This window comes from Aythya fuligula, chromosome 2 (genome assembly GCF_009819795.1).
Source record: "Aythya fuligula isolate bAytFul2 chromosome 2, bAytFul2.pri, whole genome shotgun sequence".
Classification (NCBI taxonomy): Eukaryota; Metazoa; Chordata; class Aves; order Anseriformes; family Anatidae; genus Aythya; species Aythya fuligula.
In genome coordinates, this window is record NC_045560.1 from 49,473,316 (window position 1) to 49,500,629 (window position 27,314).

The 27,314-nt window shown below is 42.3% G+C and overlaps 1 protein-coding gene across 1 annotated transcript; it reads right to left on the reverse strand.

Moving 5' to 3' along the window:
- Positions 1-1,939: 1,939 nt before the first annotated feature.
- NRSN1 (neurensin 1) lies at positions 1,940-9,079 on the reverse strand. Its single transcript, XM_032182472.1, has 3 exons — positions 9,011-9,079; positions 4,450-4,647; positions 1,940-3,504 (listed from the first exon to the last, which is right to left on the reverse strand). Exons 2-3 carry the CDS (start codon positions 4,636-4,638, stop codon positions 3,106-3,108), a joined length of 588 nt encoding a protein of 195 aa, XP_032038363.1. The 5' UTR covers positions 4,639-4,647; positions 9,011-9,079; the 3' UTR covers positions 1,940-3,105.
- Between the last annotated feature and the right edge of the window lie 18,235 nt (positions 9,080-27,314).

Here is a 27,314-nt window from a genome sequence, read left to right on the forward strand (position 1 = left end):
CTGTTCAAGACATGATTTATTTGCACTAGTTAATCCAGTAATATGTCCTTTGGAAAGGTGATGGCAACCAATGTCAGGAGGTGAAGTCCTAGGCAGTCCTGGAGTGGAGTGATGATTCAGTGGACATGGGAAAAGGGAAAATATATATGGCAGGGAAAAGATATGAGCAAGGACAGACTGTCCTTAGCCTCACTGGGAAGTTCCCAGAGAGCTGGGCTGCCCTTCATTGCTCCCCACCTGGAGGAAGTATCACCAGCATTTTCTGTGGTAACAGCAGAAAGCACATCACTGCTCTTTTGCCGACATTTCAGTTCCTGCACCAAAGGCTGAAGGTGCTAAAACATTACAAGGAATCAAATCTCAAAAACGTTTCTAATGTGCCTTAAACTTTCTGGTGTATGACTTATTAATATAAACAAAATAATTTTATGCTCAGCATTTCCAGAAAAACCCTGTGTGGATCAGAAACTCTGTTGTGAAGGATTTCAGCCTTCAGAGGTGTCAAAAAATCTGCTGGAAAATCTCTAATCAACTGAAACAAGGGTTTAACAAGATGAAGTGTGTGCGGCACCATTAGCTGTTACAGTGTCAGCAGCTTTGCTGCTGCTAAATCCCTGACACATTTCCTATCCCAGCAAGCTTCGGTAAGATCCTTGAGGCTTTTTCTTTTCCTTAACACCTGAGTAATGCCGTGCATGACTCATCCTTTCTCACAATGTCAAAGATGTTCAGTTCTGCAGAAGTGATGCACTGTGGGACCAAATGCCTGTTGGCTGTTTCAGCTCCATGCACTGTCAGGTCATCTGTCCTATGTACAAAAAATTAACAACACTTGTATGATATTTATGCATGGAGTCTGTTTAAAGGAGAACCGTATTCCCATATAGGTACTTTGGGTAAACAAGCCCAACCTGGGCTTTCTTTTCCAAATGGATTTTCAGTACAACTTTCAGTACAGCATTAACAAAATGTGCATGGAAAGATGCACTCAGTAATAGCTACGGGAGCTATCATTCCAATCTCCTTCAGTGAACTTCACTGTGAAACTTAAAATGTCACACCTCCTCCATGCACAATTTTTAATTAAAAACTGCATTGAAAAGGTCAGGACAGCTTGACTCTCTGCTGCCCACATACTGATAACCCAACAGCAATGAAAGTAAGTAGTAGTAAACAAAATCCTTCCCAGCTTGAAAAGAAACTGATAAGGACTCTCTCCACCTGAAGTAACTAACAAACAGCAGTGGCAATGGCTCTTTTCCATATACGACTCGTAAGTAATCACTACTGCTCATTCCTGATAATGAAATTCTTGCTGGCTTTCCTTTAAAATAATACACAGCTCCTCGTCTTATCACTCTCTTCCTCTTTAGCACTATTTTCATCTGCTTCTACCCTGAGATTACAATCTTATATTTAAGCATTGGGTCCAATGTGCTTTTGCACTTGTAATATATGGGTGTAAGCAGCGCCAAAACCAACTTCATTTCATTCTATGTAGTTAGGTGCTTGTGACAAGCTCTTAGTTGGACATCTCTTTAGTGTTAACACTTGGAGACTGCACTTGCATTCCTTAGATAGGCAGTTTTCACTTCTTTCAGAAGAAAAAATTACTTCTGATGCCATTGTCAGCCATCGTAATTACTACAGATTCAGCTGAAACTTCCCTACACATGTATTCAGGTTTATTTATGTCATGGAAGTCTGAACTGAGTAATGGAACATGACATGTTTTATCATCAAGGACGGGAGCATAGCTGTTACAACATACCTGGCACTACCACGCCGGAAATTTTTGATCCAGCACCAAAGTGATTTCCTCATGTAAGAAAGCTGAAATGCAGACTGCATTTGAGTTTTGACCACCAATTTCTCCTTTCCACGTGAAATATTAGATTCATAGAGAAACTTGTCTGACTAGAAAGAGATTTTTCACAAATGTCATGATTGGCTCACGCCTAGAATTTTATTCAATCCATTCAAAAAATAGACAGAACTATAAGGTGGCACATATTGTCAGAGAATACAAATGTCACATCCTCCTTTAAACAGTTTAATTTAAATCCATAGATTAAGACAGTGAAATAATTGCCCCAGGTGAGAAAATAATCAAGGGTCTTCAATGAAAGTATTAGTCTTCAGGAAAGCATTTACACAAATGTATCTGGTAAGCATAACTTTTTCTATCATCTATAAAAATATAAACAGCATTTCAAAATGTCTTTAGATAAGTATGTTAAAGTCATCTAACATGGCATTAACGTACTGACAGAAAATGGGGCCTGGGCATGTCAAACCGCACCTAGTAATCCATACCCAGCCAAAACTGAAACGATCTGTATGTGTTTCAAACATAACACAACATAACAGTAGAAACAATTTCAAACCAAAGATAGACAAGTATGATGTTCCTCCTTTCATATGAATTCCTTATCTTTTTTTTTTTTTTAATATTTTTTTTTTTATTACTATGACAATGATTAAGTGGCAGTTCTGCACAGCTAGCTGTAACTCTGGAACAAGTATAATTTGCCTTTCCCAGAAAGTAACCTTACTGGGAAGCGAAGTGTGCCAAGATCAAATTAAGGACATTCCACTGTCATGGATGTTTTACTTGTGCATTATTACTTCGATGAGGACCATAGCATGTGATAGGAGGACAAGTGCACATTACAAGGGCAGAACCTTGGCTCCCTGGACAGCAGAACCAGGCAGAGTAAAGAGTATTTTAAAGACAGAAAAAACAAAACACCAACTCATCTAAACTTTAAACAGTGCAATGTAAGGTATTCCTGGTACAGCTGTCATAAATGCACCTTGTATTTTCTAGGGATGCAATCTGGTAAGCTAGACACCTAATCATTGTTGCAAGGACTTACTGGTTCAACACAGATTAAAATGTTTGAATACACTGCATATATTGGTCACAGGTCTAATCACATAATTTCACTTCTCCGAATCCTAAATTTGCACTGGAACAGCTTCCCAATCAGCTGTGAATTTGTATAGCAGAGCACTTGATGTTGTAATTGACTAGCACGTATGCCAACAACAGCTGATATTTTCCATTAAAGTGATCTACAAGTGAGAAACAAAACCAAAGGGTCAGGTTTCAGGTAAAGGTTGGACATTTTGAACTTTGGACAAAGTGACAGGTATCTTTGATTCTCCTGGTGCTGGCGCTTTTGTGACTGGGGTTGCATGGGCTTTTACATCTGCTATTCTCTCTTTAAATCTTTGCTGGAGGTACTTTTCTTCTTTGGAGTAACTTTTAGCAAAAGCAGACATCAACAGACATGCTGACATGGCGGTCCCTCCAATGCAAAACAAGATTGCTCCCGCCAGCTTGCATATATCAAGGGACCCATTAAACTGAATGGCACGAGTATCCACCACAACAAAATCATCTTTCCCAAGAGCTTCAATTTTCGGTGGCACGAGAAAACCCACTACAAGAACCGTTAAACCTATCAGCATAAAAGCCGTCCCGGAGATGAGTCCGACCTGGAAGACAAAGAAAATTAAACAATGAATATGGCCTTCTAGTTTACTGTTAGTAAGCAGTTCTAGAGAACATTTATCTTTTACAGTGCCTTGCAGATGCATTTTTTGTTGTAACCAACGGCCAATGTTTTCCTTTTGGGTGGCTCTACTGGAACTAGAATATAGAGAAGAACTACCTTTTAACAACTCATATAATTCAATATTGACATTTCTGGAAACACCAGAATACATATCTATACTTCTACGTAGCACCTCATGTCCAAAGGGCCTGTCACAGAAAGGATCACAGTTTAACCCCAGTACTGTGTGACCGATTATTTTTTTAGCTTTAGGTGGTGCTTAGCACCAACTCTTCAGTCCCCAATGGTGGTCTGTGTCATATCCACAACTTGCCATGAAGAATTCACAGAATATTCCTAGCACAATTCCCATTAGTGCAAAGTTTGATTCACACAGGATGGGCTACCATCAGAGCAGAAGGTTTGGATTAGATAACCTCCACAGCCCCCTTCCAACCTCTGGTATTCTCAGACTCTCTGAAGTTCCCTGATCTTAATGGAGATCTTACTGTTGTTCTTAATCTCCAGCTCACATGGTTCCACTGTTAACCTGCCATTGCCATTTGTAATTATCTTACAGGACTATTAAGCACTTGAATTTGGAAAACCCTGCCCATAACAAGACTTTGAGGTTTCAGTGATGTGGCTCCCTGTGACAGAGAAGCTAGAGGATTCAAAAACCCCAGAAGTCCCCTGGAAGCTGATGTATCTTGGTTTAAAAAAAAATAAAAACTAACAAACAAAACCCATACACTTTTGTATTAAGACAGATGGTTACTCAGCCATCTCAGTGAAACCTGAACAACTGAATCCCTAAGATCGTTAGTTACACATGAATATCTCAACATAGGAGTTTCTCTCTCCAGCACCCAGCAATGGGTAGTACCTTCCAGAACGTAGAGCTCCACCTGCTAGGCGATCTCTGGATCTGAAAATCATCCTCATACTCCCATATTGAAGCTGTGCAGTCCTCATAAAACTGATGCAGGTAGGACCGAACTCCATAGCGTTGGTAACCTCCTTCAGTGCTGCCCTGCGTGTGCTTGGTCCCGCAGATGTCAGCATAGGAGCTCATCCTTCCTACCTGCAACGAGAGGTTTCATGCAAAGTAGATCTAATTATTGACGTGGCAGGAGATGAAAGCTAGCTACACACGCTCCAGGTGACACGAAGAAAAACAGCCTTGGTAATGAGCCTGGTAATGTGTGCAATGACTCAGCTGAAGCAAACCCAGGGCACTGAGCATTTTGGTGCAGCACAGCCTAAAGATGCTGCATGAACACTCCCTCCCATATGTAGGGTGCCTGGTCCCCATCCTTCACACTAGTGTGCTACTGGGTTTCCGTGGAGATTGAAAAAAGCAGAAGATGACAGGTAACAAAAGCCATCATCCCTCTAGGACTCAAATTGCTTCTGAGGCTGACTCTAGTTCTATCAGTTCACTAGCATTTGCAACCTTACAAACTTCCAAATTGCTGGATGAGTTGGTTGTTTTTCTGTTTTTTTTTTTTTTTTTTTTTTTTTTTTTTTTTTTTTTTAAATCCATTTTTACCTGACCTTTTGAACTTTAAGGCTGTGTGCTGATGTAACATTCCTAGCCATAAGAAATGCAGGCAAAGTAAGTCCTAACCAGATTGAAACTCTCTGTATCCTGCACTTAAATACAGATAGTTAAAAATGAAAAAGATGGAATGGTACAACAGCATTGATGTGCTCACCTAAGAATGAAATGCAAATACTGAATTTGTTGCAAATTACTGCTCCCTTGGAGAATTCAATACCCAAGCTCCCGCTGACTTTAATGAAATAAGAATTTTGCCTGCTATGGAAACAGCTAACAATTTTTTTTTTTTCCACTTCACTGAAGTTATCCTAACTTAGAAAATTAGTATTTAACTATGCAGGTCTGAACTTGCACAGGTATGATGCTAGTGAATTCATTAAAGTAATACTAGCCCCTCAAAAACTTGAGCAATAGGTCAGTATTATTTAAGCTGAATGGCTTCTTTTTAAGGAGTTCAAAAAGTCTTAGTCCAAAGGGAACTGTTAATTCCTACCCAAATCTGAATGTCACAACTTAATTTATCAACTTCAAACAGCTTCAGCTGGTTCACCTGATTGCCACAGCCACTGCAATTTTACTTGGAGGGAGGGAAGGAAGGAAGGTTTGATGTGTTCATCACAACTAGGACCTCTGTTTTACAGCTTTGCAGTCCCTTTGCCCTTCAGTAATGTTTGATCTTGCTGGATATTAAATATCTGTTTATGCAAGGAAAAAAAATAGATACTGCTGCATTTAATTTCAGCAGAAGCCAGAATGTGCCAACAGGTAATGGCAGCCAGCTGGAGCTCTTGGCTGGTTTGGAAATCAGCACTGGTATGATGACGACCTAAATTTTTAGAATTTGGTTGCATTCTTGGCCCAGTGAGAGAGGGCTTCACTGTCTCCTCTTAATTGCTAATCATCTTGGCTTTCATTTACTTTGTATATTTAATATGCATTTAGTTTAGGATTGCATGATCTCAACATCTTATGGTTGCAAGTTTCTCTACTGTGATTCATGGCAAGGTTTCAAGGCTCTCGGAGAAGTTATGGCAAAGATGACATTGATAAAAGAGCTTGCAAAAAACATCTTTTTCAATGCTCTGAAGTTTTGATCCATAGTTCTTTTTGATACAGCAACAAGATAATAGTGACAAGGCTATGCATGACATTGTCACATGCATATAATCTGCACCCTTATGGAGAAACTCTGGAAATTATTCTGGTTTTCAAGTCTGCTTGTTCTTTTACAACGGTGGTCTTTATGCTTGCCTTGGAAGTTTCTCCTTCTATTTATTCCTTGACCAAAAAGAAATGAAAGAGTCCTCTTGTTTCACTGCCACCATTTCTTCAATAGCTACCTAGCTGCCAATTTCCACATGACAAACAATGAAGAGAGCTCTGTCTACCCACTACAAATAAAAAAGACAATACCTCAGGGTAAAAGAAGAACATGGCAAGATCATCTATATGTAGATTTCTCCAAGATGACAAGAGACAGTAAAGTACATTTTGAGTGTTTCCATGAGAAATCATAGAAAATTTCACCATTCAAAGGAAAAGTAGCAAATGATATTCAATAAAAGCGAGAAGTGGCTTAACCTAGAAGAATAGTGTTCTGAACTCCTAGTTAACTCCTAAATACTTCATAGACAGTAAAAAGTCACTTAGTTGTCATGTACCCATTATCCATGCCCATTCAAAGAATGAGGGGAGTTAGGTATGCCATTCGTCAAAAATCATCCCAAACTGGTGCTGAACTTAGAACCAAACTGAGAAAGCACTGTACCTAATCTCAGTGTAGGATTGCACATCACAACAAAGCCACAGTGTATTTTACCACAACCACCTCAACTGTCACACACAGCCTATATTTTGATATCACTTAGGAGCAGTCCCATATACCCGAACCTGCCTTTGGTTATCGGTAAGCAGGTACTGCATCTCCCATATCACAAAGAGAAGAAAATAAAGAGGTCAACTAAACTCCACAGAGAATCAGGCTTTCAGGCCCTTACTCTGCTTTTTATTCTCATACTAGAGCTACCTCCTTAAATTACATGCAACTGGTTGCCAATTTAGTGTACTCAGGTGAGCATATTTAGTGTCACACAATGAGCAGAATGGGAGGCACTTTTCCTGGATGTAATTGACTTGACAAGGTCAAAGTAGGGAAGTACCGGACCCAGCATCAGCAGGAAACAATTTTAGAACATTTTTTTTGTTCCAGAATTCTGGAAAGAAGGTGGAAAACATTGATGAATTTGGATTTTCTTAAATTAATGTAACTGTAGTAAACTAAAGTTGCTGATTCAATGCAATGTGACAGAAACCTATACAAATAGATTTTTCTTGAATTCACTGCACTGTCTGTATGTTTATCTGTTGAGAAAGATGTAGGGAGGATTGGTGTTTCTAATGATGAATTACCTCCAAGAACCCCATACCCTGTAATCACTTATCTTACACAGATTCTTTTTCTGTAGCAATCTAAAATGCTAATAGGTGGTTTTGGTCAGGCATATGAGCAAAATGATAAACAAGAGCTTGGGAGGTTGAATACTAGACAAAAGAAAATGATATTTTGTCTGAAAGAGCTGTGACAACATCAAGTACTATGACCTTTTAAAATGGAAAAAAAAAAAAACTTGATCTAGTCGGCATCATTAGTCCTTTTCAAGCGCTGCATAATATGAGTGCTACTGCACATTCTCTTTACTTATTATAAATGGAAGAGTCTGAACATAATCCCCTACCTTTTGGAAAAATCTCATCCCTTAGAGAGGAAAAAAGAGAAGGCTTCCCAGCCCTATATGACTCACTGAAGCAGTCTGGTAATTTGGCCTAAGATGGTCTCTTTTCTCAGCTGCAGTGTAAACATTATGTTCTTGCTATGTACTGATGAGGCAGAGGAACTGAAACACTCAGAGCATGGTGGGAAAAAGCAGCTTTACATAAATGTTAGTGCCTGCATCGATTTACACTGGGTGAATAAATGCTGCAGTAGATATGTCCTCTTGCGTGTTGATGTCTATTTGCATGTCTCACCTTCATGGCTGAGAAACTAAACGCTGAGATGTTGGGAAACTTGCTGGAAAGAAAGACTGACTGTTACTCAAATCTGCATTAAGCACGAGCCTAGAACACGCACCCAGGCCGCAGGAAGTCATTTATCTTTACAAGATTTTCAGTGTCTAAACCCAAGATGTCTAGGAACATGCGGGATAGATGACCGCGGCTTCAGCGCACGCCACTGCGTAGCAGCAACCCATCCCCTAGCAACTTTTGTTTCCATGGCAAAAGCTGTCCTGTTTACGTTAAGCTTTACTATTCCCCACCGATCCACAGAGATGTAACCGGACTGGCAAGCAGGCAGGTAAAAAAGATGAGCACGACCCATGAAAAATTACCCGATAACGTTTTCCAGCTCCTTTGGATTACTTCCCACTGAAGGGTTGGTTGCATTTTAAAAGCCGTAAGGGACGAGGAGGGCAGAGCAAATTCGGGGATGGCACTTCTGCACCCCACACAACTGCCGCGGTGACGGGCAGGAGCAGACCCCGGCTCCGGGGGGGGGGGGTCCTGAGAGAACACCCCTCTCTCCTCTCTCCTGTCCTCTCCGCAGTCGCACCCCACGGCCCCGCGGATGCCCTTCCCTGCTCAATTTCACCGCGCTGATGGGGAGGCAGAGCCCTGCGGGGAGCGAGCATCGCAACGCGCACCCGGTGGCACCAGGCACAGTCCCCCCCCCACGACAGCCCCGGCCCTCGGGGCCGCTCGCTGAGGGACCCCGGCCGGCCGCGGGCTCGGAGGAAAGGCTCGGCGGGGCTCTCGGTGCCCTCCGCGGCCAGCCCCGCTCCGCGCCCCCCCGCCCGGTGGAGCCCCATGTCCCCGCTGGGTTTACCTGTCCTCCCGCCGCGGCGGCGCTAGCTGCGGCTCGCCCGGCCCGGCCCCGTCCCCATCCCGCTCGGCGCCGCCCCGCACGGCCCCAGCGCGCAGCGCCCGCCGCGCCCTGCCTCGGCGCTGCAACGCCGCCCACGGCCGGGACGGACCCGGCTGGGCTGGGCCCGCAGGGACAAGGGACCGAAGGCGGCCGCCCACTGAGCACGGAGCCCCTTGGGGCCCTGCCCGGCCTCAGCCGGGTGGCGGTGGGCAAGACGTGGATGTCCTGGGTCTGCCCCGATAACGAGAGGTTGTGGGGTCAGCAGGAGGGGCTGCAAGGCAGGGAGTTTGGGGGAATAGGGAACGGAGCGAGGGAAGAGTTGGAAGGCATGACGAGACGCTAAGGTGTATCCCGCAGAGGCAACGTGCGATTCCCCTGGAAAATAAATACAATAAAAATAAATACGTGGAAAGAACGCTAAAGAGTCATTTTAATATCCCACACTGAAATACATACAAAAAAAAAAAAAATAGAGTGTCACTGCATGCAGGAAATACAGAAGTGCATTAAAGCAAAATGAGGTAGTAATAATGGAAGGAAAAATAATTGTTTTACTATTATTATTTTTAATGTTTGAATCACTATGGTGTCTGAAGAAAATAAAATTAATGGTAGTTTAATTAATAACAATGTCCAAGCTCCTTTAAAACAAACTGCTTTTGATGACAAAAACAAACAAAAAACCAATGTTGAACAATTGCAAACTAGGAATCTTAAGAATGGCTATGAAAAGTGGAAGTAAGGGAGTACATTCAGAGGAAAAAATGCTCATTTATGTGGGTTCCATCCTCTTCTTCCAAAGCTGACGTGCCCTTTTCAGTTCATGAGCAATGACAAACGTGGTTTTCCTAACCTGAGCACAGCTACTTCCAGAGCAGTATCGTAATCAGTGAGTAGTATTAGCATGCCCTAGCCCAAGGCAATTAACAAGGCAATAAACTAACAATTATTTGTGAAAAAAATCCAGAAAATACAGTGAAGCCATAAATGAACAAGTAACAGGACAGAATAGCAGAACAGATTTTCTGTTTATTTGTACTGTAAGGACAGCTAACACCTGTTTTTACAGGTAGTATCACTGTTAGGATTGAATGCTGCTTTAAGCCAAATCAAGTGGATGTATTCTATAGAAAATGTAATTAATCGACACGAGCTGTCCTCTACTTACAAACATAGCTTTTGATTATTTACATAGTGACAAGGGAGATAATTACAAGATGAAATACATGTGTTAACTGGTACAATTTTGTTTTCTTACACAGAAGGAATATGCTCAGCAAACTATGACAAATTAGCATTGTAGCAATAAGAACATTTGCAGTAAAGCTAAAAATGAGCCGTTAACTCCAAACTAACAACCTTTAAGATTCACCATTGTTAATCTCAGAAGTTGCTTGTAGTGCACATCTGGATGCAGCCACGTTTGGCTGGGAGGGGAAGGTGGCTTTTAGGCATACAACCGTGGCTGTGTTGTGTCAATAAAGGACAATATTATTTGCTATTGATGGACTTTGAGTTCCCTCCTGCCTGTGCTTAGCACCAGCAGTGAATAGCTAGTGGCAGCTGTTGAAGTTGCTAGGTTCACTGCTCCCATTACTGTTCTCAAGGACAAAGCACACACAGCTGAGCTGGAAGATGGCTGTGTTATAGCTGGACACCACCTGAAAACTAATAAATGAAGGAGGGAAAGGGGCGAAGGTATGCCTGCAGAAGGGTTTGGAGGAAGATGTTCGTTAGGAAGGGCATAAACTCAATCTGAGATTGGAACTGAGGTTTAAATATAAATTAACATGGTTACGAGAGATGTTGAACAGAGTGGTATAAACGTCCCATTTAACCAAGAAATTAGTAACATTAATGTAAAGATTTTTTTTTTAGAATACTAGCACATGTAAGTCATACCTATGACTCATAATGCGAGCTGCTGTTATAGGAAAGAATTTCCAAATCTAAATTTTTCCTCAATTTGCAGCTTTCACAAAACTTAGGCTATGTTTATACTGAAGGTTTTAGCTGGGAGTGACGTGGAGAGCGAGCTTAATGTCTCTGTCTCTCAAATTGTAGAACTTATTAACTTGATTTCTTTCACTTTTGGAGAAGGAAGCTTTCTGTAGCTTCCAGTGGTTGTGCTAAAGGTACGTGATGGACAATAGTGAACATTCAGAGGAAAGAGTCCTGTACTGTCAAGAGCTTCTGGAGGTGTTGGTTGCCATAGAATTTACAGGCTTCTCCCTTGCTAAGAGGTGAAGTGATCATGACAGCCAGCTTGCTGAACACAGCTTAGTTAACTTCTGGGAGCCTGTGCTGAATAGGAGGAATTACAGCTTCTGGGAAACATGCGTTTCTCTTGTAGCAAAATACTGCAATTGGTATGAGGGTCATGTTCACTGAGTAGCAGATGTCTGTCCATATTTGCTTAGCAGCCTTGGCAGCCTTCCAGAGACTGTTCTTCAGTTTCATGTGCTGCAGAAAACCTTGGCCTGAATAATTTTGCAATAGTGGCATTATTGGCACATTTGCCTTTCTTTTCCTAGTGTCTGGCTCACTTTCACCTGGAGAACAAGGTCCTGTAATGCTTCCACTTTCTGGAAAAACTTCAGTTGACCTGGGAAGTTTAAAATAAATTTTTGTTTTGTTTGCTTGTTTCTTTTATTTGTCTCTGTGCAAAATGATGTGATGTTACTTAAAAAATAAAAAAACAGAGATCCAGAATAGAGGCCAAATTCCACATAGCTGTTTAGGGAAGGATACCTCCAGGTGCTTATGGGGAATCCAGAGTTTCAAGTCCTGGCCATATCCACCCTCAATTGGTCTCCATGTTTGGCTGCAACATGAGTCTATGTGTGTGGAATTGCTTGACACCTCTCTTCCTCTCAGATGGCATTCAGTAACAGATCGTGGTAGCTTTATGAGACTTGTCCATGCAGAGCCACAAAGAGGAGCTCAGGTATATAAAGATGATCCCACCCTTCTTCTCTGTAAAGAAACAGCAGGAGAGAGGTGGGAGAGCTTTTGCCACTGCAGAAGTTGCTGATGGGGGCCATGTGGATCAAGAGCTAATAGCTGTTGTTCTGCCCTTCTGGCTTTGCATCTCTGCAAGAGGCTGTTGCTGCTGTTTAGATGGTACCTCTAAGTGGACAGAAATACTGGGGAAGAACCTGGCAAAAAAGGTAGAGGTCACTTCAGGTCTGTAATGCTTCTTTCTGCAGCCTCTCTAGCAGTTCAAAATAATGAGAAAAGGGTATGAGGAGAAAGGTGCCAATTTTGCATCCCTTTCTCTCCCATGTGAAATTAAGAGCAGATGTTGCTCTTATGATGTCCTGCATCCACATTATTTTCTGATAGCAAAAGGACAAACCTGGAGGACAAATTTGCACAAGTGCAAACTGAACATGCAGAGCTACCTTAGGAGACATGAATACCTCTATGAACACATTGTGTTCTTGCCTGCCTTTCTCCTGCCTGAAAAGGGATTGGTGTCCTCTTCCAACTACTTTTGGACCAATGTCTGGTGAGACAGGCTAGTTCTGTGGGGGGTAGCCATTGCCATTCACCCTGCATACTGACTTGAATCCAGGACCCAGAGCAGCTGTCATGTTCTTTCTGTTTGGTAGTAATATGAAACTACCATTCTGATGGCCTGTGTTGATATCTGGAAGGGCTCTTCAGAGGGTTTCCATAGGCCTGCACTACGTTCAACTCCAGCAAGTGATATCTTCTTGTTGTTCCTTTTAAATATTTTTAAAACTTATGATGTGGAAGGTAATTTACAAATTGAAGGCATTTTTTTTCCCCCAGATTCTAGACATATTAGTGCCAGCTGCTCCATTCCTGTTTTATCTGAGGTAATTTGGCTATTGATATTGCATAAAAATCTGTGCTTAATTTCTTGCCCTTCAAATATTGCTGTATTTTCCAGAGCTTTCTTGAAAATGCTCTATCTGGCAAAAATATTCTGCCATTATCTTTTTATATGAGTTTGTCCTTGTTCCCTGAGCTGGTAACAGAAGGGGCTTTCTTGAGAATCCACACCATTTGCCGAGGTGATCGGCTCCGGGGCAGACGCGTTCTGCAGCGGAGCGGGGGATCGGACAGGCAGGGCTCATTTTTCCAGCACCGAGCCCACTCGAGGGAGCCGCCAGGGCCCGGCAGCCCTCGTGAGGGAGGCGAACGAGACGAGAACGAGGCGGAGGCAGAGCCAGCAGCGCCCCCTCCCCGGCTGGTCAAAAGCTGCCCCTAGGGAGCAGGCAGGGCGAGCAGGCAGGGCAGAGCACTCCCCCCCGCCCATATGAACACCTCCTCTAACGGCGGTCTGCCGCTAGCTCAGCTGCAATGTTGCACACCAGGCACAGTGCTCTCTGTAGGAAGTCTGTACACAGCCAGACCGACTGCCCACTCCAAACTGCGGCAGTTCAGGTCTCCGGGTGCAGGGAGTGCCTGAGCCTGTTGCTACCACCTGCGAGGGGCAGAGAGACTGTGTGTGTGAGGTGCGAGCAGGTGGACGACCTGGTCCGCCTGGTGGCAGAACTCGAGGAGGCGGTCGAGAGGTTGAGGGATATCAGGGAGTGTTTTTTGACCATGGGGCGCTTTACTTGTCACCTGGCCTTATGGCCACAGATGGGTCCCTATCTCTAAGGGGAAAATGGATCCTGGGCCAGGAGCTGTTGAGGCTCATTGAGAGGGCTCTAAACTAGGTGAGAAGGGGGACGGAGCTGAAACAAGGCTTGTTGGAGGTGTGCCAGGGGTAACAATGGCAAGGCTGGGAGAGAAAGCAATGGCCCAACTGAAGTGCATCTACACTAATGCACGCAGCATGGCTAACAAACAGGAGGAGCTGTAAGACATCGTGCGGCAGGCAGGCTATGACTTGGTTGCCATCACGGAAATGTGGTGGGACCACTCTAATGACTGGAGTGCTGCAATGTCTGGCGATAGGTTCTTCAGAAGGGACAGGCAGCACAGAAGGGGTGGTGGTGTGGCTCTCTATATCAGAAAGAGTTCTGATGTCATGGAACTTGAGGCTGGGAATGATAAGGTTGAGTCCCTATGGGTTAGGTTAAGTGGGAAGGCCAACAAGGGAAGCATCCTGGTGGGGGTCTGTTATAGACTGCTGAACCAGGATGAGGAGACTGATGAGGAGTTCTACAGGCAGCTACAAAAGTTGTGAAATTGTCAGTGCTTGTTCTTGTGGGGGACTTCAACTTCCCAGATATATCCTGGAATCACAACATAGCCCAGAGAAAGCAGTCTAGGAGGTTTCTGGAGAGCGTGGAAGATAGCTTCCTGATGCAGCTGGTTAGTGAGCCTACCAGGGGAGGTGCCCCACTAGACCTTCTCTTCACAAGCAGAGAAGGACTGGTGGGAGATGTAGTGGTTGGAAACTGTCTTGGGCAGAGTGACCATGAAATGCTAGAGTTCTCCATTCTTGGAGAAGCCAGGAAGGGGACCAGTAAAACCGCTGTCTTGGACTTCCAGGGGGGCGACTTTGAACTGTTAAGGACACTGGTTGATAGAGTCCCTTGGGAGGTGATTCTGAAGAGCAGAGGAGTCCAGGAAGGCTGGGTGCTCTTCAAGAAGGAAATCTTAATGGCGCAGGAGCAGTCCGACCCCATGTGCCCAAAAACGAGCCGGCGTGGAAGAAGACTGGCCTGGCTGAACAGAGAATAGTGGCTTGAGCTTAGGGGAAAAACGAGGGTTTACAATCTTTGGAAAAGAGGGTGGACCACTTGGGAGCACTATGCAGATGTTGCGAGGCAGTGCAGGGACAAAATTAGAAAGGCCAAAGCTCATCTGGAGCTCAGTCTGGCTACTGCTGTTAAAGACAACCAAAAATGTTTTTACAAATACATCAACACAAAACGGAGGACTAAGGAGAATCTCCATCCTTTACTGGATGCGGGGGGGAACTTAGTTACAAAAGATGAGGAAAAGGCGGAGGTGCTTAATGCCTTCTTTGCCTCAGTCTTTAGCAGCAAAACCAGTTTTTCTCTGGATACCCAGTACCCTGAACTGGTGGAAGGGGATGGGGAGCAGAATGTGGCCCTCACTATCCATGAGGAAATACTTGGTGACCTGCTATGGCACTTGGATGTACGCAAGTTGATGGAGTCAGATGGGATCCAGCTGAGGATACTGAGAGAACTGGTGGAGGAGTAGCCAAGCCACTTACCATCATTTATCAGCAGTCCTGGCCATTGGAGGAGGTCCCAGTCAACTGGCGGCTAGCAAACGTTACACCCATCTACAAGAAGGGCCGGAGGGTAGACCTGGGGAACTATAGGCCTGTCAATTTGACCTCAGTGCCAGGGAAACTCATGGAACAGATTATCTTGAGTGTCATCACATGGCACTTACAGGGCAACCAGGTGATCAGGCCCAGTCAGCATGGGTTTATGAAAGGCAGGTCCTGCTTGACGAACCTGATCTCCTTCTATGACAAAGTGACACACTTGGTGGATGAGGGAAGGGCTGTGGATGTGGTCTACCTTGACTTCAGCAAGGCTTTTGACACCATTTCCCACAGCATTCTCCTCAAGAAACTGTCTGCTCATGTCTTGGACTGGTGTATGCTTTGTTGGGTTAGAAACTGGCTGGATAGCTGGGCCCAAAGAGTCGTGGCGAATGGAGTCAAATCCAGCTGGAGGCCAGTCACTAGTGGCGTTCCCCAGGGCTCGGTACTGGGGCCAGTCCTCTTATTATCGATGATCTGGATGAGGGGATCGAGTGCACCCTCAGTAAGTTTGCAGATGACACCAAGTTAGGTGTGTGTGTTGATCTGCTCGAGGCTCTGCAGGAGGATCTGGATAGGCTGGACCGATGGGCTGAGGTCAACTGTATGAAGTTCAACAAGGCCAAGTGCCATGTCCTGCACCTGGGGCACAATAACCCCAAGCAGAACTACAGGCTGGGAGAGGAGTGGTTGGAAAGCTGCCTGGCGGAGAAGGACCTGGGAGTATCGGTGAATAGTCGGCTGAATATGAGCCAGCAGTGTGCTCAGGTGGCCAAGAAGGCCAATGGCATCCTGGCTTGCATAAGAAGCAGTGTGGCCTAGGGAAGTGATTGTCCCCCTGTACTTGGCTCTGGTGAGGCCGCACCTCGAATACTGTGTTCAGTTTTCGGCCCCTCGCTACAAGAAGGACATCTAGGTACTCAGAAGAGTCCAGAAAAGGGCGACAAAGCTGGTGAGGGGTCTGGAGAACAAGTCTTACGAGAAATGGCTGGGGGAGCTGGGTTTGTTCAGCCTGGAGAAAATGAGGCTTGGGGCAACCTTATCACTCTTTATAAGTACATTAAAGGAGGCTGTAGCGAGGTGGGGGTTGGTCTATTCTCCCACGTGCCTGGTGACAGAACGAAGGGGAATGGGCTAAAGTTGCGCCAGGGGTGTTTTAGGTTGGATATTAGGAAGAACTTCTTTACTGAGAGGGTTGTGAGGCATTGGAATGGGCTGCCCAGGGAAGTGATGGAGTCACCATCCCTGGAAGTCTTTAAAAGACGTTTAGATGTTGAACTTAGCGATATGGTTTAGTGGAGGACTTGTTAGTGTTAGGTTAGAGGTTGGACTCAATGATCTTGAGGTCTCTTCCAACCTAGACAATTATGTGATTCTGTGATTTATCTAGGTGCTTTTTTTTTTCTTTTTTTTTTTTTTTTTTTTTTTTTTTTCTTCTCCTGTCTCTCTATTTTACCCTGAAAATATATGGAATAGAAATTGTTAGTTCTCCTTCATTCTTGTTGTTCCTGGTGATTTTGAATATATTGATACCAGGCAATAGTTTGGAGCTGACTAATCCAAAATATGAGTAGACAAGTGATTAAAGACTTGAAAATAACAGAGTTTGTATGATGGAGTGAACATTTGCCTGTGAGGGCAAAGAGGGATAACAGGACTTAGGAGTATCTCAGTGACCAACTTTACTCAAAAACTTCTTCCATTCATGATGTTTGTGTTTTTCAGCAGTTCAGCATGAAATCTACTTGCTCTTTGACCTGGTTGTTTCCAAATAATCTTTGCAGATGCAGTGTGTTGAGGGGGTTTAGAGGCAAAAAGCCTCTAAATTTAGTTCCAAGCAAATGTCAAAAGTGCCATTTTCCAGAAGTGTCAAGTGTTTGACAGCAAAAGTATGCAGCAGTGAGCATTTTATTTGCAGCAGCTAGTACTACCACCAGTAGTTACAAGAGTAACTCTTGCATGTCTGTCCTTTCTGTTTGCATATGTGAGGTTTCTAATGATGCTCAGCATGTCATACTCTGCATTCTTTTGTGTTTTGGTGCCCACATGGAAATGGCAGTGTCTGAAAACTTTACCTCTACTACAAGTGTTGAGAGTCATGAGGGTAACGTTACTAACCACTGTCAAAATGTCTTGGAGTCTTAGTATTGTATCTGTCTGATTGCTATTCCAGAAGTCATTATGCTGTTTCCTATCAGCCTTTGATAAAAAGAATGACATTTATAATGCAGTCATTATAAGTCGATAATGTAATTACTCTTTGGTTGGTCTCTCATATAACTTTATGCATAATCTGAATGTTAATGCAGCAGAGTGAAGGCAATACACAGTCAATGTTAGTGGAGTTTTAAAAGGCATATTGTTATTATAAGGCCAAAGATGGGACGGATAGCACTGCAATATTGTTATTGTCCTTGTATACTGACAGTCACTGTGAGTAACTGTTAATCAGATGGGATTTGCACTGTGTGAAAGATGCACACACTGCCGTGCAAAGGTACCTTATCATTCAAGTAACTGTTTATTGTCTAAACCAGTGTAATCACCATAGCTGTAATACCACCACATCAAGTAGTCACTGTATTAAGTGCCAATTATTAGTCTGTCATTGTCTATTAGTCTATATATCTTCAGAAGACACCGATAGATTTTAACAATGAAGGTCTCTCTCCAAACTGTTGTTTCTCTGAAAGAGTGAGGAGGAACAGATTAACAGTCTCAACTCTTGTAACCAGCTATATTATTACTTGAAAGAGAACACATCAAATTGCAGCCCAAAGGCAGTGCCTATGCTGTTACAAGACTCTCTGGAACTTTTGACCTCTATTTATAAGAAAAAGCCCCAAACCATTGGCTGAGGAGAGCACGCACTGATTATTTGCATGATTTATAGACATTTTGACAAAATAAACATGTCAAATGTGTCCAAGGTGTTTGAACAAAGACACGAGGGAAATGTTATTTTCTTTTTAGTCAGCTCAGTAAGAATTTTGTTTTGCCTTTGACTCCGGTGAATTTTGGAGAGCATGGCACCAGTGGGATTACAGGCAGGCACCATCAGGAGAGCAGAATGCAAGCTGTTATTTCTGGGCTAAAAAATAACTGACATTCGGTTGTGGCATTTTCTACCTTAATTAACTGATGATGCTCAAAAGCAAACAGGCAACAATCGCAAACAGCCAAGTTCCACTCTTGTAACCCGAGAGTGGAAGGAATAATGTGTGTTCTTTGATTTATAAAATAGCAAGGGTACAGTTTGAATATCGTCCTTTTGACATTACCTCCCAGTTGCCCACAGGACACTTAAGACACTGCTGCCTTTGCAAAGATGTCCCAAAGACAAATTGTATAATGTAAATCTTCTCCTTGTGCCTATAGAGTTTTAAAATCCTTTTGATTCTAAAACCGTATTTTACAGGGATTGTGGTGTTCTGCAATTGGTAGAGGTAACTGAATGTAGACCCTTTTCTAAAGTTGCTTTTTGCATTGCCACACATGCACAAAGTTTTTTGTTGCTCCCCAAAGATGAATTACGTGCACCTAATTAATAGTCTTTTCACTTAGCATAACAATCACAGATTCACAGAAAGGTTGAGGTTGGAAGGGACCTTTGGAGGTCATCTTGTTCAAGTCTTCTGCTCAAGCAGGGACACCTAAAGCAGGTTGCCCAGGACCATGTCCAGGTGGCTTTTAAAGATCTTCAAGGAGGAAGACTCCACAGCCATTCTGGACAACCTGTGACGGTGCTCAGTTATTCTCACAGCAAAGATGTGTTTACTGATGTTCACATAGAACATTCTGTGTTCCAGTTTGTGTCCATTGCTTCTTGTCCTGGCACTAAGCACCACTGAAAACAGCAAGGCTCTCATCTTTGCACCTGCCCTTTAGGTTTTTGTACATTGATGAGAACCCCCCAGTTCTCCTCTTTAAGCTGAACAGCTCCAACTCTCTTAGCCTTTCCTTAAATGAGAGGTGGTCTGGTCCATCGTCTGGGTGGCCCTTATTACTTGTATATTTAAACGTGGTAGGAAAACTGTTGTGTGAAGACTTCATGAGAAAGCAGCATATGTGTTCCCTAACAAAATCTGTTTCACATTCTCCTCCCTGCTGTTCACTTGCTTGCTATTCATAGAATGGTTGGGGTTGAAAGACACCCTGAAGGATAATCTAGTTCCAACCCCCCTGCCATGGACAGAGACACCTCCCACTAGACCAGGTTGCTTAAAGCCCCATCCAACCTGGCCTTAAATACTTCCAGGGATGGGGCATCCACAAGTTCTCTGAGCAAGCTGCTCCAGTATCTCACCACCCTCATAGTAATGATTTTCTTCCTTATAACTAATTTAAATCTACCCTCTTTTAGTTAAAAGCCATTACCCTGTTACCAAAGTATCTCAGATAAAACCCTTAATATCAATGTAATGGTAAGAAGCAGACATTCTTTTTTACAGTGTCGGATGCATGTGGGATCGTTCCACCAATCACGCATGTCAGTTGAGTGATGCAGGTAGGTTATATTAATGTTACTTGATACATATTCATTGTTTATTCTTGGAATTATTACACATATTCATTACTTTCCCCAAAAGTATTTACATAGGCTCCCCATCGTTGTGAATGTGCCACAATGGGCAAGGGTCTCCAAGGGTCTTTAAAAATCCCTGGGGGTCACAGTCAAGTGTTTGCTGCTCCTCCTTGTCCCATTGAGGCGTGCACAATCTCATATTTCTTCTCAAGATTCTCCATTATGCTGTTTCAGCGGATAAGAATAAAGAGGCAGTCTGTTTCATGCAGGCAGTTCCATATATTCCCACTGCAAAGTTTCTGTTATCTTATGCGTAGGCAGGTGCTTTAAAGTTAAGCAAGCATCGCACAATTGTTCAGCTTTGAGCTCAAATATTTACAGTTATGATGAAGAGTCCGTTAGTGGTAACAACCCCTTGTCCTATCCCTACACTCCCTGACAAAGTCTCTCTCCACCTTTCCTGTAGGCCCCCTTTAGACACTGGAAGGTGGCAATAAGGTCTCCCCAGAGCCTTCTCTTCTCCAGGCTGAACAACCCCAACTCCCTTGGCCTGTATTCACAGGACAGGAGCTCCAGCCCATTGATCATATTCATAGCCCACCTCTGGACTTGCTCCAACAGGTCTGTGTCCTTCTTAGGCTGCAGGCCCCAGGGCTGAATGCAGCACTCCAGATGGTGTCTCACAAGAGCAAAGCAGAGGGGGAGAGTCACCTCCCTTGACCTGCTGGCCACACTTCTTTTGATACAGCCCAGGATATGTTTGGCTTTCTGGGCTGCAAGTGTGCATTGACAGCTCATGTTGAGTTTCTCATCTACCAACATCCCCAGGTCCTTTTCTTCAGGGCTGCTCTCAATCCATTCTCCACCCAGCCTGTATTTGTGCTTGGGATTGCCCCAACCCAAGTGCAGGACCTTGGTCTTGGCCTTGTTGAACCTGATGAGGTTTGCACAGGCCTACCTGCCAAGCCTGTCCAGGTCCCTCTTGATGGCATCCCTTCTCTCCAGCGTGTTGCCCTCAACACACAACTTGGTGTCATCAGCAAACTTGCTGAGGGTGCATTAAATCTCACTGTCCATGTCACCAACAAAGCTGTGAAATAATGCCAGTCCCAATACTGACCCCTGAAGAACACCACTCGTTACTGATCTTTACTGATCTCCACATGGACATTGAGCTGTTGACCACAATTCTTTGAGTGTGACCATCCAGCTAATTCCTTACCCACCAAGTTGTCCAACTGTCAAATCCATGTATCTCCAATTTGGAGCTATTGAATGCCATTATATTCCAGCAACCCACAGGACTGAAAGAAGAGTAATTCCTCTGAAGTCAGAGATCAGTTAAGAGTACTGGGCAGCCCCGTGGCCCTGTATCCACGTGTTTCTGATGGTGGCCAAGAGCAACCAAAAGAAAAAAAAAAAAAGAATACTCCCCAAATGAAACAAAACCTCTCATCCAGTGCCAGTTCAAAATAAATGTTTATGATTTGTCAACCAAACCAATCATCACTTTGTTTCTCCAGGTCTAGCAGTGGTAATTACTTTCTTGGTTCCTTATTCTAATGGTTAAATGGCTTTTCTTTTGTAGTGGTACATCTTGGTCATTATCTGTTTAATGACATTGAACTAGACTATGGCTTTGTAGGGTAGGATTTTTAGTTGATTTGTAACAGCTTCACTGCTATAATCAACACTGGATATTGTAGTATAGGCAATCTCTGATAGCTAATGACTGTAATCAAAGAGAAAATAAGGTGTTGTGATAAAGGAGTTCAAAGCTAATGCAAGTGCTAATGCAGACTGAAATAAGGAACATTATTCTAACTGTAAGGTTAAGTAATTGTTTTAACAATGAGGCTAGGATTATACTAGATTCTTCTTCATTCTAATTCTTTACCAAGATTGGCTATCTTTTTGGAAGGTACCTCAATCCAGGAAATAATAGGATTAAGACTATAACAGAAATTTTATAGCTTGAGTTATGCAGAAGATATCAGGAGACTTGTGTGCTTTTCAGGATTGTCTTAAAAGAGAGTAATATGTCTGTCTTATTATTGATTCGGCAATGGGATAGCCCTTTTGAAGTTCATGAGAAAATTGTCTATGATTTCAATAGAGTTCATATTTTACCACTGGCTCAGCAGTAGGTATCGCCTCAGTTTAAGTGTATTTGTGGAATATAATCTGAGTTTCTTTCAGTCTCAAACTTAATTGCATGAGTGGGGTTGATCAAAGTGCTTTGCTAAGATATTTGACTTCCTTCATGGCTGTGGCAATAATGGCATTCAAGTGGAATAAATCTTGTAGCACTCTGGAGTCTCAGATTTCTTCAGGCCTGATGCCAGGGGCAGCACTTTCAAATGCCTCTAGTACCTGCTAAGTACCTGAGTCAGGTTACCATGTCTAGAATTACTACACACAGATGAAGTACTGCAAGGAGTTCTTCTAGGCTTTCTTTGGCAAAGAGGTTAGCTACTTTCTTCAGACATTTTATGTTATTCAGAGTTTTTTTTTTTAATATATTATTATTTAATTAAGCTCATGCTAAATAATGAATTAGCATTTCAAAATAAGGCTATTCAATTTCTTCATGATAAATCACAAAGGAGGAATTGGCTCAACAGAGAAGCCAATTAAAACCTGCTGCTGCTGCATTGGCTTAAGGGCCTCCTGAATGCACGATTAACACTGTTGTGACCTTTGACTTCCAATTAATAGGTATTTAATCTATTACCCTAATTAAACACATTTTCAGGAGTACATTATGAGGTTCAGACCTGGTACCTGAACTATAAAGGGAAGAAAAACTTCTGTTCTGGTAAGGTCAGTATAAAGGTTGTAGAGCTGCAGAGTGATGAGTGTGAAATAATGCTAATAGTAAATCTTTCCATTCTTCTGCCCTACTCTATCCCCCTCCTCCTTTGGAGTGCGTTATAGTTAGTAAGCCTCAGCTTAAATTACATACTGCAAAATATAAGTACAGTTAGTTTTAAAAATAAGCTTTGTCCCTGGGAGAGCCACCTGATCTAGTTTGCATTGGAAGGAAGAAAGTTCATTCACTAGTTGTGCGTCAGCTATAATTTCATGTGCTTTTATATTAGGTGCATGCACTTGACAATGGTATCCCTTGAGAGATAATGCTTGCATTGTAAGCTGACGATTATATACATATGCTCGTAACTATGAATAAAAAATGCTTCGGAAGTGCCAGAGGAGAGAACCAGGTCTTGCCAGCATCTTTAATGATTACTGCTGTCTCCGTCTGCTGCTGCTCAGTTTTCCCCTCTTGAGAGTCAGTTTGTTTTGACTCTTGTTCCCCTTGTATATTAACTAAATTCATGCTGTCCTCATCTTGATATAAATATAAATAGGCCAGCAAGGAACTCACTGTTATGTGTGTCAGTTTGCTTTAGTAATGCATAAGCGTTCTTCTATTATGCTTTTTTTTTTTTTTTTTTTTTTTCTTTGCGATCTTGATCTTAGAAGTTATAAAGTAAATTAGGAAAATCTCTACTGGGATCTATTAGTACCAAGACTTGTTTTTGCTATCAGATGTTTAATTGGACCAGATATTTTATAAGCTCCAGATGTCTTCATTCTCTAGAACATACTATCCTTTGGTTTGCATCTCTTTACCTGACAAGGCTTAAATGAAGTGGGTGCTGATGACTGAAAAAAGAGCACGTTGTTCTTGAATTTTGGTCTGATGATTGTTTTGATTGCTTTGTTTATGAAGGTCATTTTTTTGAGGTAGTGGTTCCTTGTACCCACTGTTGTTTCTTCTTGGAATATCCAGAGCCCTAGGAGGCACTGAGGTAACCTAATGTAGTTTCCAAGAAGGAACAGACCTTACCAACAACATATTCATATTTCACAGTAGACAATTAGCTCAATGAGTAACTCTGGATAACGTACTCAGAGCACTTAGGAGTACAAAATGGAGAAAAAAAAATGCAGTCAAGTGGTCTTGTTTTTTGCCTGTTAGGTATCTTGGCACATGTTTTCCAAAAACCCATTCCATCCTTCTGCATTGCAATCATTTGGCATGTAAGTATGTTCAATGTCTGATATATTTTGAGTGAGTGGCTGGAAATGAATAGAGAGGTGATGATGGCTAAAGTGGGCTTGACATTTGTTGAAGAATTCCAGACCCATGGATTTAGAGACCTGAATCAACCTATAATTTGCTAAATTATCTGGTTGTTTGCCTTTTAATACTGTAGTGATTTCTCATTGCGTATTAGCAACTGTACATTTTTATGGAAAGTTACAAACTATATCCTTAAGGAATAAGAAACAATATCTGATATTGAAGGCTCAAGTACTTTAGAAACAGACAAAAATTTCCATAGACTTTCCAGACAATGAGTTTTAAGGAATGGAATATATCTGACAGCTTCATCAAGATTATCTGAGGTGGTGGTTATTGTAGATGGCATGATTTATGCTCAACATTATATAGGCTTACTCTGTTCCTAAAATCATGTACTCTTCTGCTTAGTACATGAATATTACAAAAAAAAAAAAAAAAAAAAAAAGTAAACTACACTTCTATTCAAACCTGTTGCTGTATTCTAGTGAGGCACAGTAGTTTAGAAAGTATTTAGAGTGCTCTTGGAAATGAGTTTCATCTTATGACTTATACAATTTTTCTGGTACTGATGTTCAAAAAGCATTTCTACAATCATTGCTTTAGGGTCTGGAAGTTATGAGAGAAAAAGGAATCTTGATCCCAGAATCTTTGTTGTTAGCTCTTATAATGATCATAATATTTTATTTTTTTTTAATGGACATTTTATCAGGAAGGACTCCAAAAGTACTTATTTACATCCTGTTCCTCCATGGACTAAATTGATACAGCTCTGCTTGAAGTTGATAGAACTGTGATGAATTTTCTCTTCTTGAACTATGTCCATAAAACCAGAAATTCTCTGACAAGTAATTTGTACTGCAATACTTTTCATCTTACACAGAGGCTGGTGTTTTAAGGTGACTGGATTTTATGAATACTGCTGAAGCATAAGGTGGCAACCTAGGGACAAGCTGTTTGACTGTTATGGGACTGTTATGTTTCACAACACTGAAATATAACCAACAATTAGAATAGGCCTGTAGTATAATAAATTTTTCTGCACTCGTTGATACTGAGCAGCGTATGTAATATTAAGTATTGCATGTCTGCAGTGCCTTTCCAAGACATCTTTGCTAGGGAAAGCTCAAAATGATCCAGAGGAGATGCTTTTAGTAGAGACCCATCTAAATCTGGTTAGAGTCTAACAATATAATAAGGCAGATAGCTGCCTATTTGGTCACTGTTTGTCCATGTTCCAACCGGGCACTGCACGTCAACCATGTCAGAAAGTTGGCCGAATAACTGTTGGGAGGTCATCTCCTCAAGTGGTTAATTGGTACCACCAGGTACTTTCCTGGATGGTGCTGATTCCAAGAAAAATACTCTGACACCACCAGGTACTATATTGTCACTTACCATTTTGGCAGTGAGCTGGTGGTGAAAGTGGAAAGCCGTTTGCCATCACTAAGTGTGTACTCTCCAACTGATCTAGGTGGAGAGCTAGGACTTCCCATTTGGACTTCAGTCCCACATACTACAGGATTTCCAGTCCTGGAAGAGCCCTTCCCCTCACCATCTTATCATGGTGGTTGTGTCCTGTAACCTCCTTTTTATTCTCCACAGTATTATGCCTCTCTTCTGATGCAAAGAACCCTCTTCCTCCTACTCTTTGTGGAAAGAAAAATGCCTTTGCCAGGTACTGTGGAGCTGGACTGTAGCCCTGTGGAGCTGGACTGAAGCCTGTTTCTTCAGCCTTCTGTGGGAATGTAGAGGAGTTGTAGTACTGGTATACTGCCCAATGCTAACAGATGCTCAGTTGAAAATTTCTCAAATATTTTGTATCAGGCAAAATACTGTTTTCTCTTGCTCATTGCTGGAATAGTTCAGGGATCTTTAAAGAATGGCTGATAATAGGCAGTGCTGTCTGGCTGACTGGGCTCATCACAAGCAATATATTGCTGTGATCTGCATGACGGAAAATTCCTGATCATATTTTCTTCTTGCTGTGTTCTCTTGCATAAGGAGCTATATTTGGAATCTGCCTTTCTTATCTGCTGACTCATCTGTGTCAAAAATAAAACGAATTTTTTTTTTTTTTTTTTAAATCAAGGAGGAAACAGTTATCATTCTTACACTATGTGGAATTTATTGAAAGTTGAATCAATTGTCTCTGTAACTCAGTACTTCTATAAAGTACATGTATATCAGTAAATAAAACAGGCCAGGTCCTTCACTGTAGTCTTGGGGGTGATTTGGCTATGATGACTTCATTCATAGGGCTGCATGACTGTTTGTTCCCAGTTCCTCCACCATCCATGCTGCATATAAGAAACATGCTTTGTCCTGTGTACTTGCCTGTAACTGTGTCCTGACATTGTCTGGCACAGTGCTAGGTGGCATGGACCAAAACCGCATCAGGCAGTGTGCCAACAAGCAGTGTCATGAGATAGCCACAATGCAGATATGAGCACTAGTTTGCTAGTGTAGACATGGTGGCAAGGGACAGTAACAAAATTCCGTCATCCCTGGAGGTATTATAAAGATGTGCTTAGAGATATGGTTTAGTGGTAGACTTAGCAATGCTAAATTAATGGTTGGACATGATGATCTTAAAGGTCTTTTCTAACCTAAATGATTCTATGATTCTGAAGATTCTGCCTGAATCCTGGAAGTATTGAGGCTCTAAATTATCTGGCCCAGGATGCTGTGAAGTTATAATTACATTAAAAGCTAACTGGATTACTACAGAGAGTTCTTGTATTAGACATTAACAGATTTTGTTCTCAGGTGGTAAGGTTACACCTCAGCATTTCTCACTGCTTTCCTCTGTCTTTGGTCTCTTTTCTTGGATTCAGCCCTCTTGAATTTTCAGTGCTGTGGACAAATACATTTATAAGCAATACTCATTTATAAATCTTAATGACATAGTGAATTTTGGATTCTTTTGAAAATATGTATGCTCTTAACTTTTTCTGCCCTGGACACACAAGGATAGTATGTATGTGTTCTGGACTCTCCTATTCATGTTTTGCTGTGTTTGGACATGACTGCAGATCTCACCTAGGCTGACATGGGAGGTCTTTTTTTCAATTGGTTCAATAGATATCTGATAGCTAAGTTTTGTGGTGCTCATATATCAGGAGAAATGTGTAGTCATGGTCACATAGAATCTAGTTTCAGAGCTGTGTAGCAGATGCCTATGAACCTCAGTAAAAATACAATGGCTGAAACTGAGCTTAATCACTTAATCAGGATTAAGACTGACTTCAGTACATCTGTGTGAATTGCATTCACATCTTGGGACTGCACTGGGGCATCTGCCCTTGAATAGCTCTTTAATGTTTTTACAATAGTATAATGCTAGATGGTGTTTTTATTATTTATTTATTTAGTTAGTTAGTTTTTTAAAGGCAGGGCTAAGGCAAATTACTTCAAATTG

Bases quoted from the DNA above. Each gene is read 5' to 3' on its own strand.
- NRSN1 (XM_032182472.1), bottom strand. From the start codon at position 4,638: ATGAGCTCCTATGCTGACATCTGCGGGACCAAGCACACGCAGGGCAGC. The intron at 3,505-4,449 runs GTACTACCCATT...TTTGTCTTCCAG, and splicing joins GGAGCTCTACGTTCTGGAAG to GTCGGACTCATCTCCGGGAC.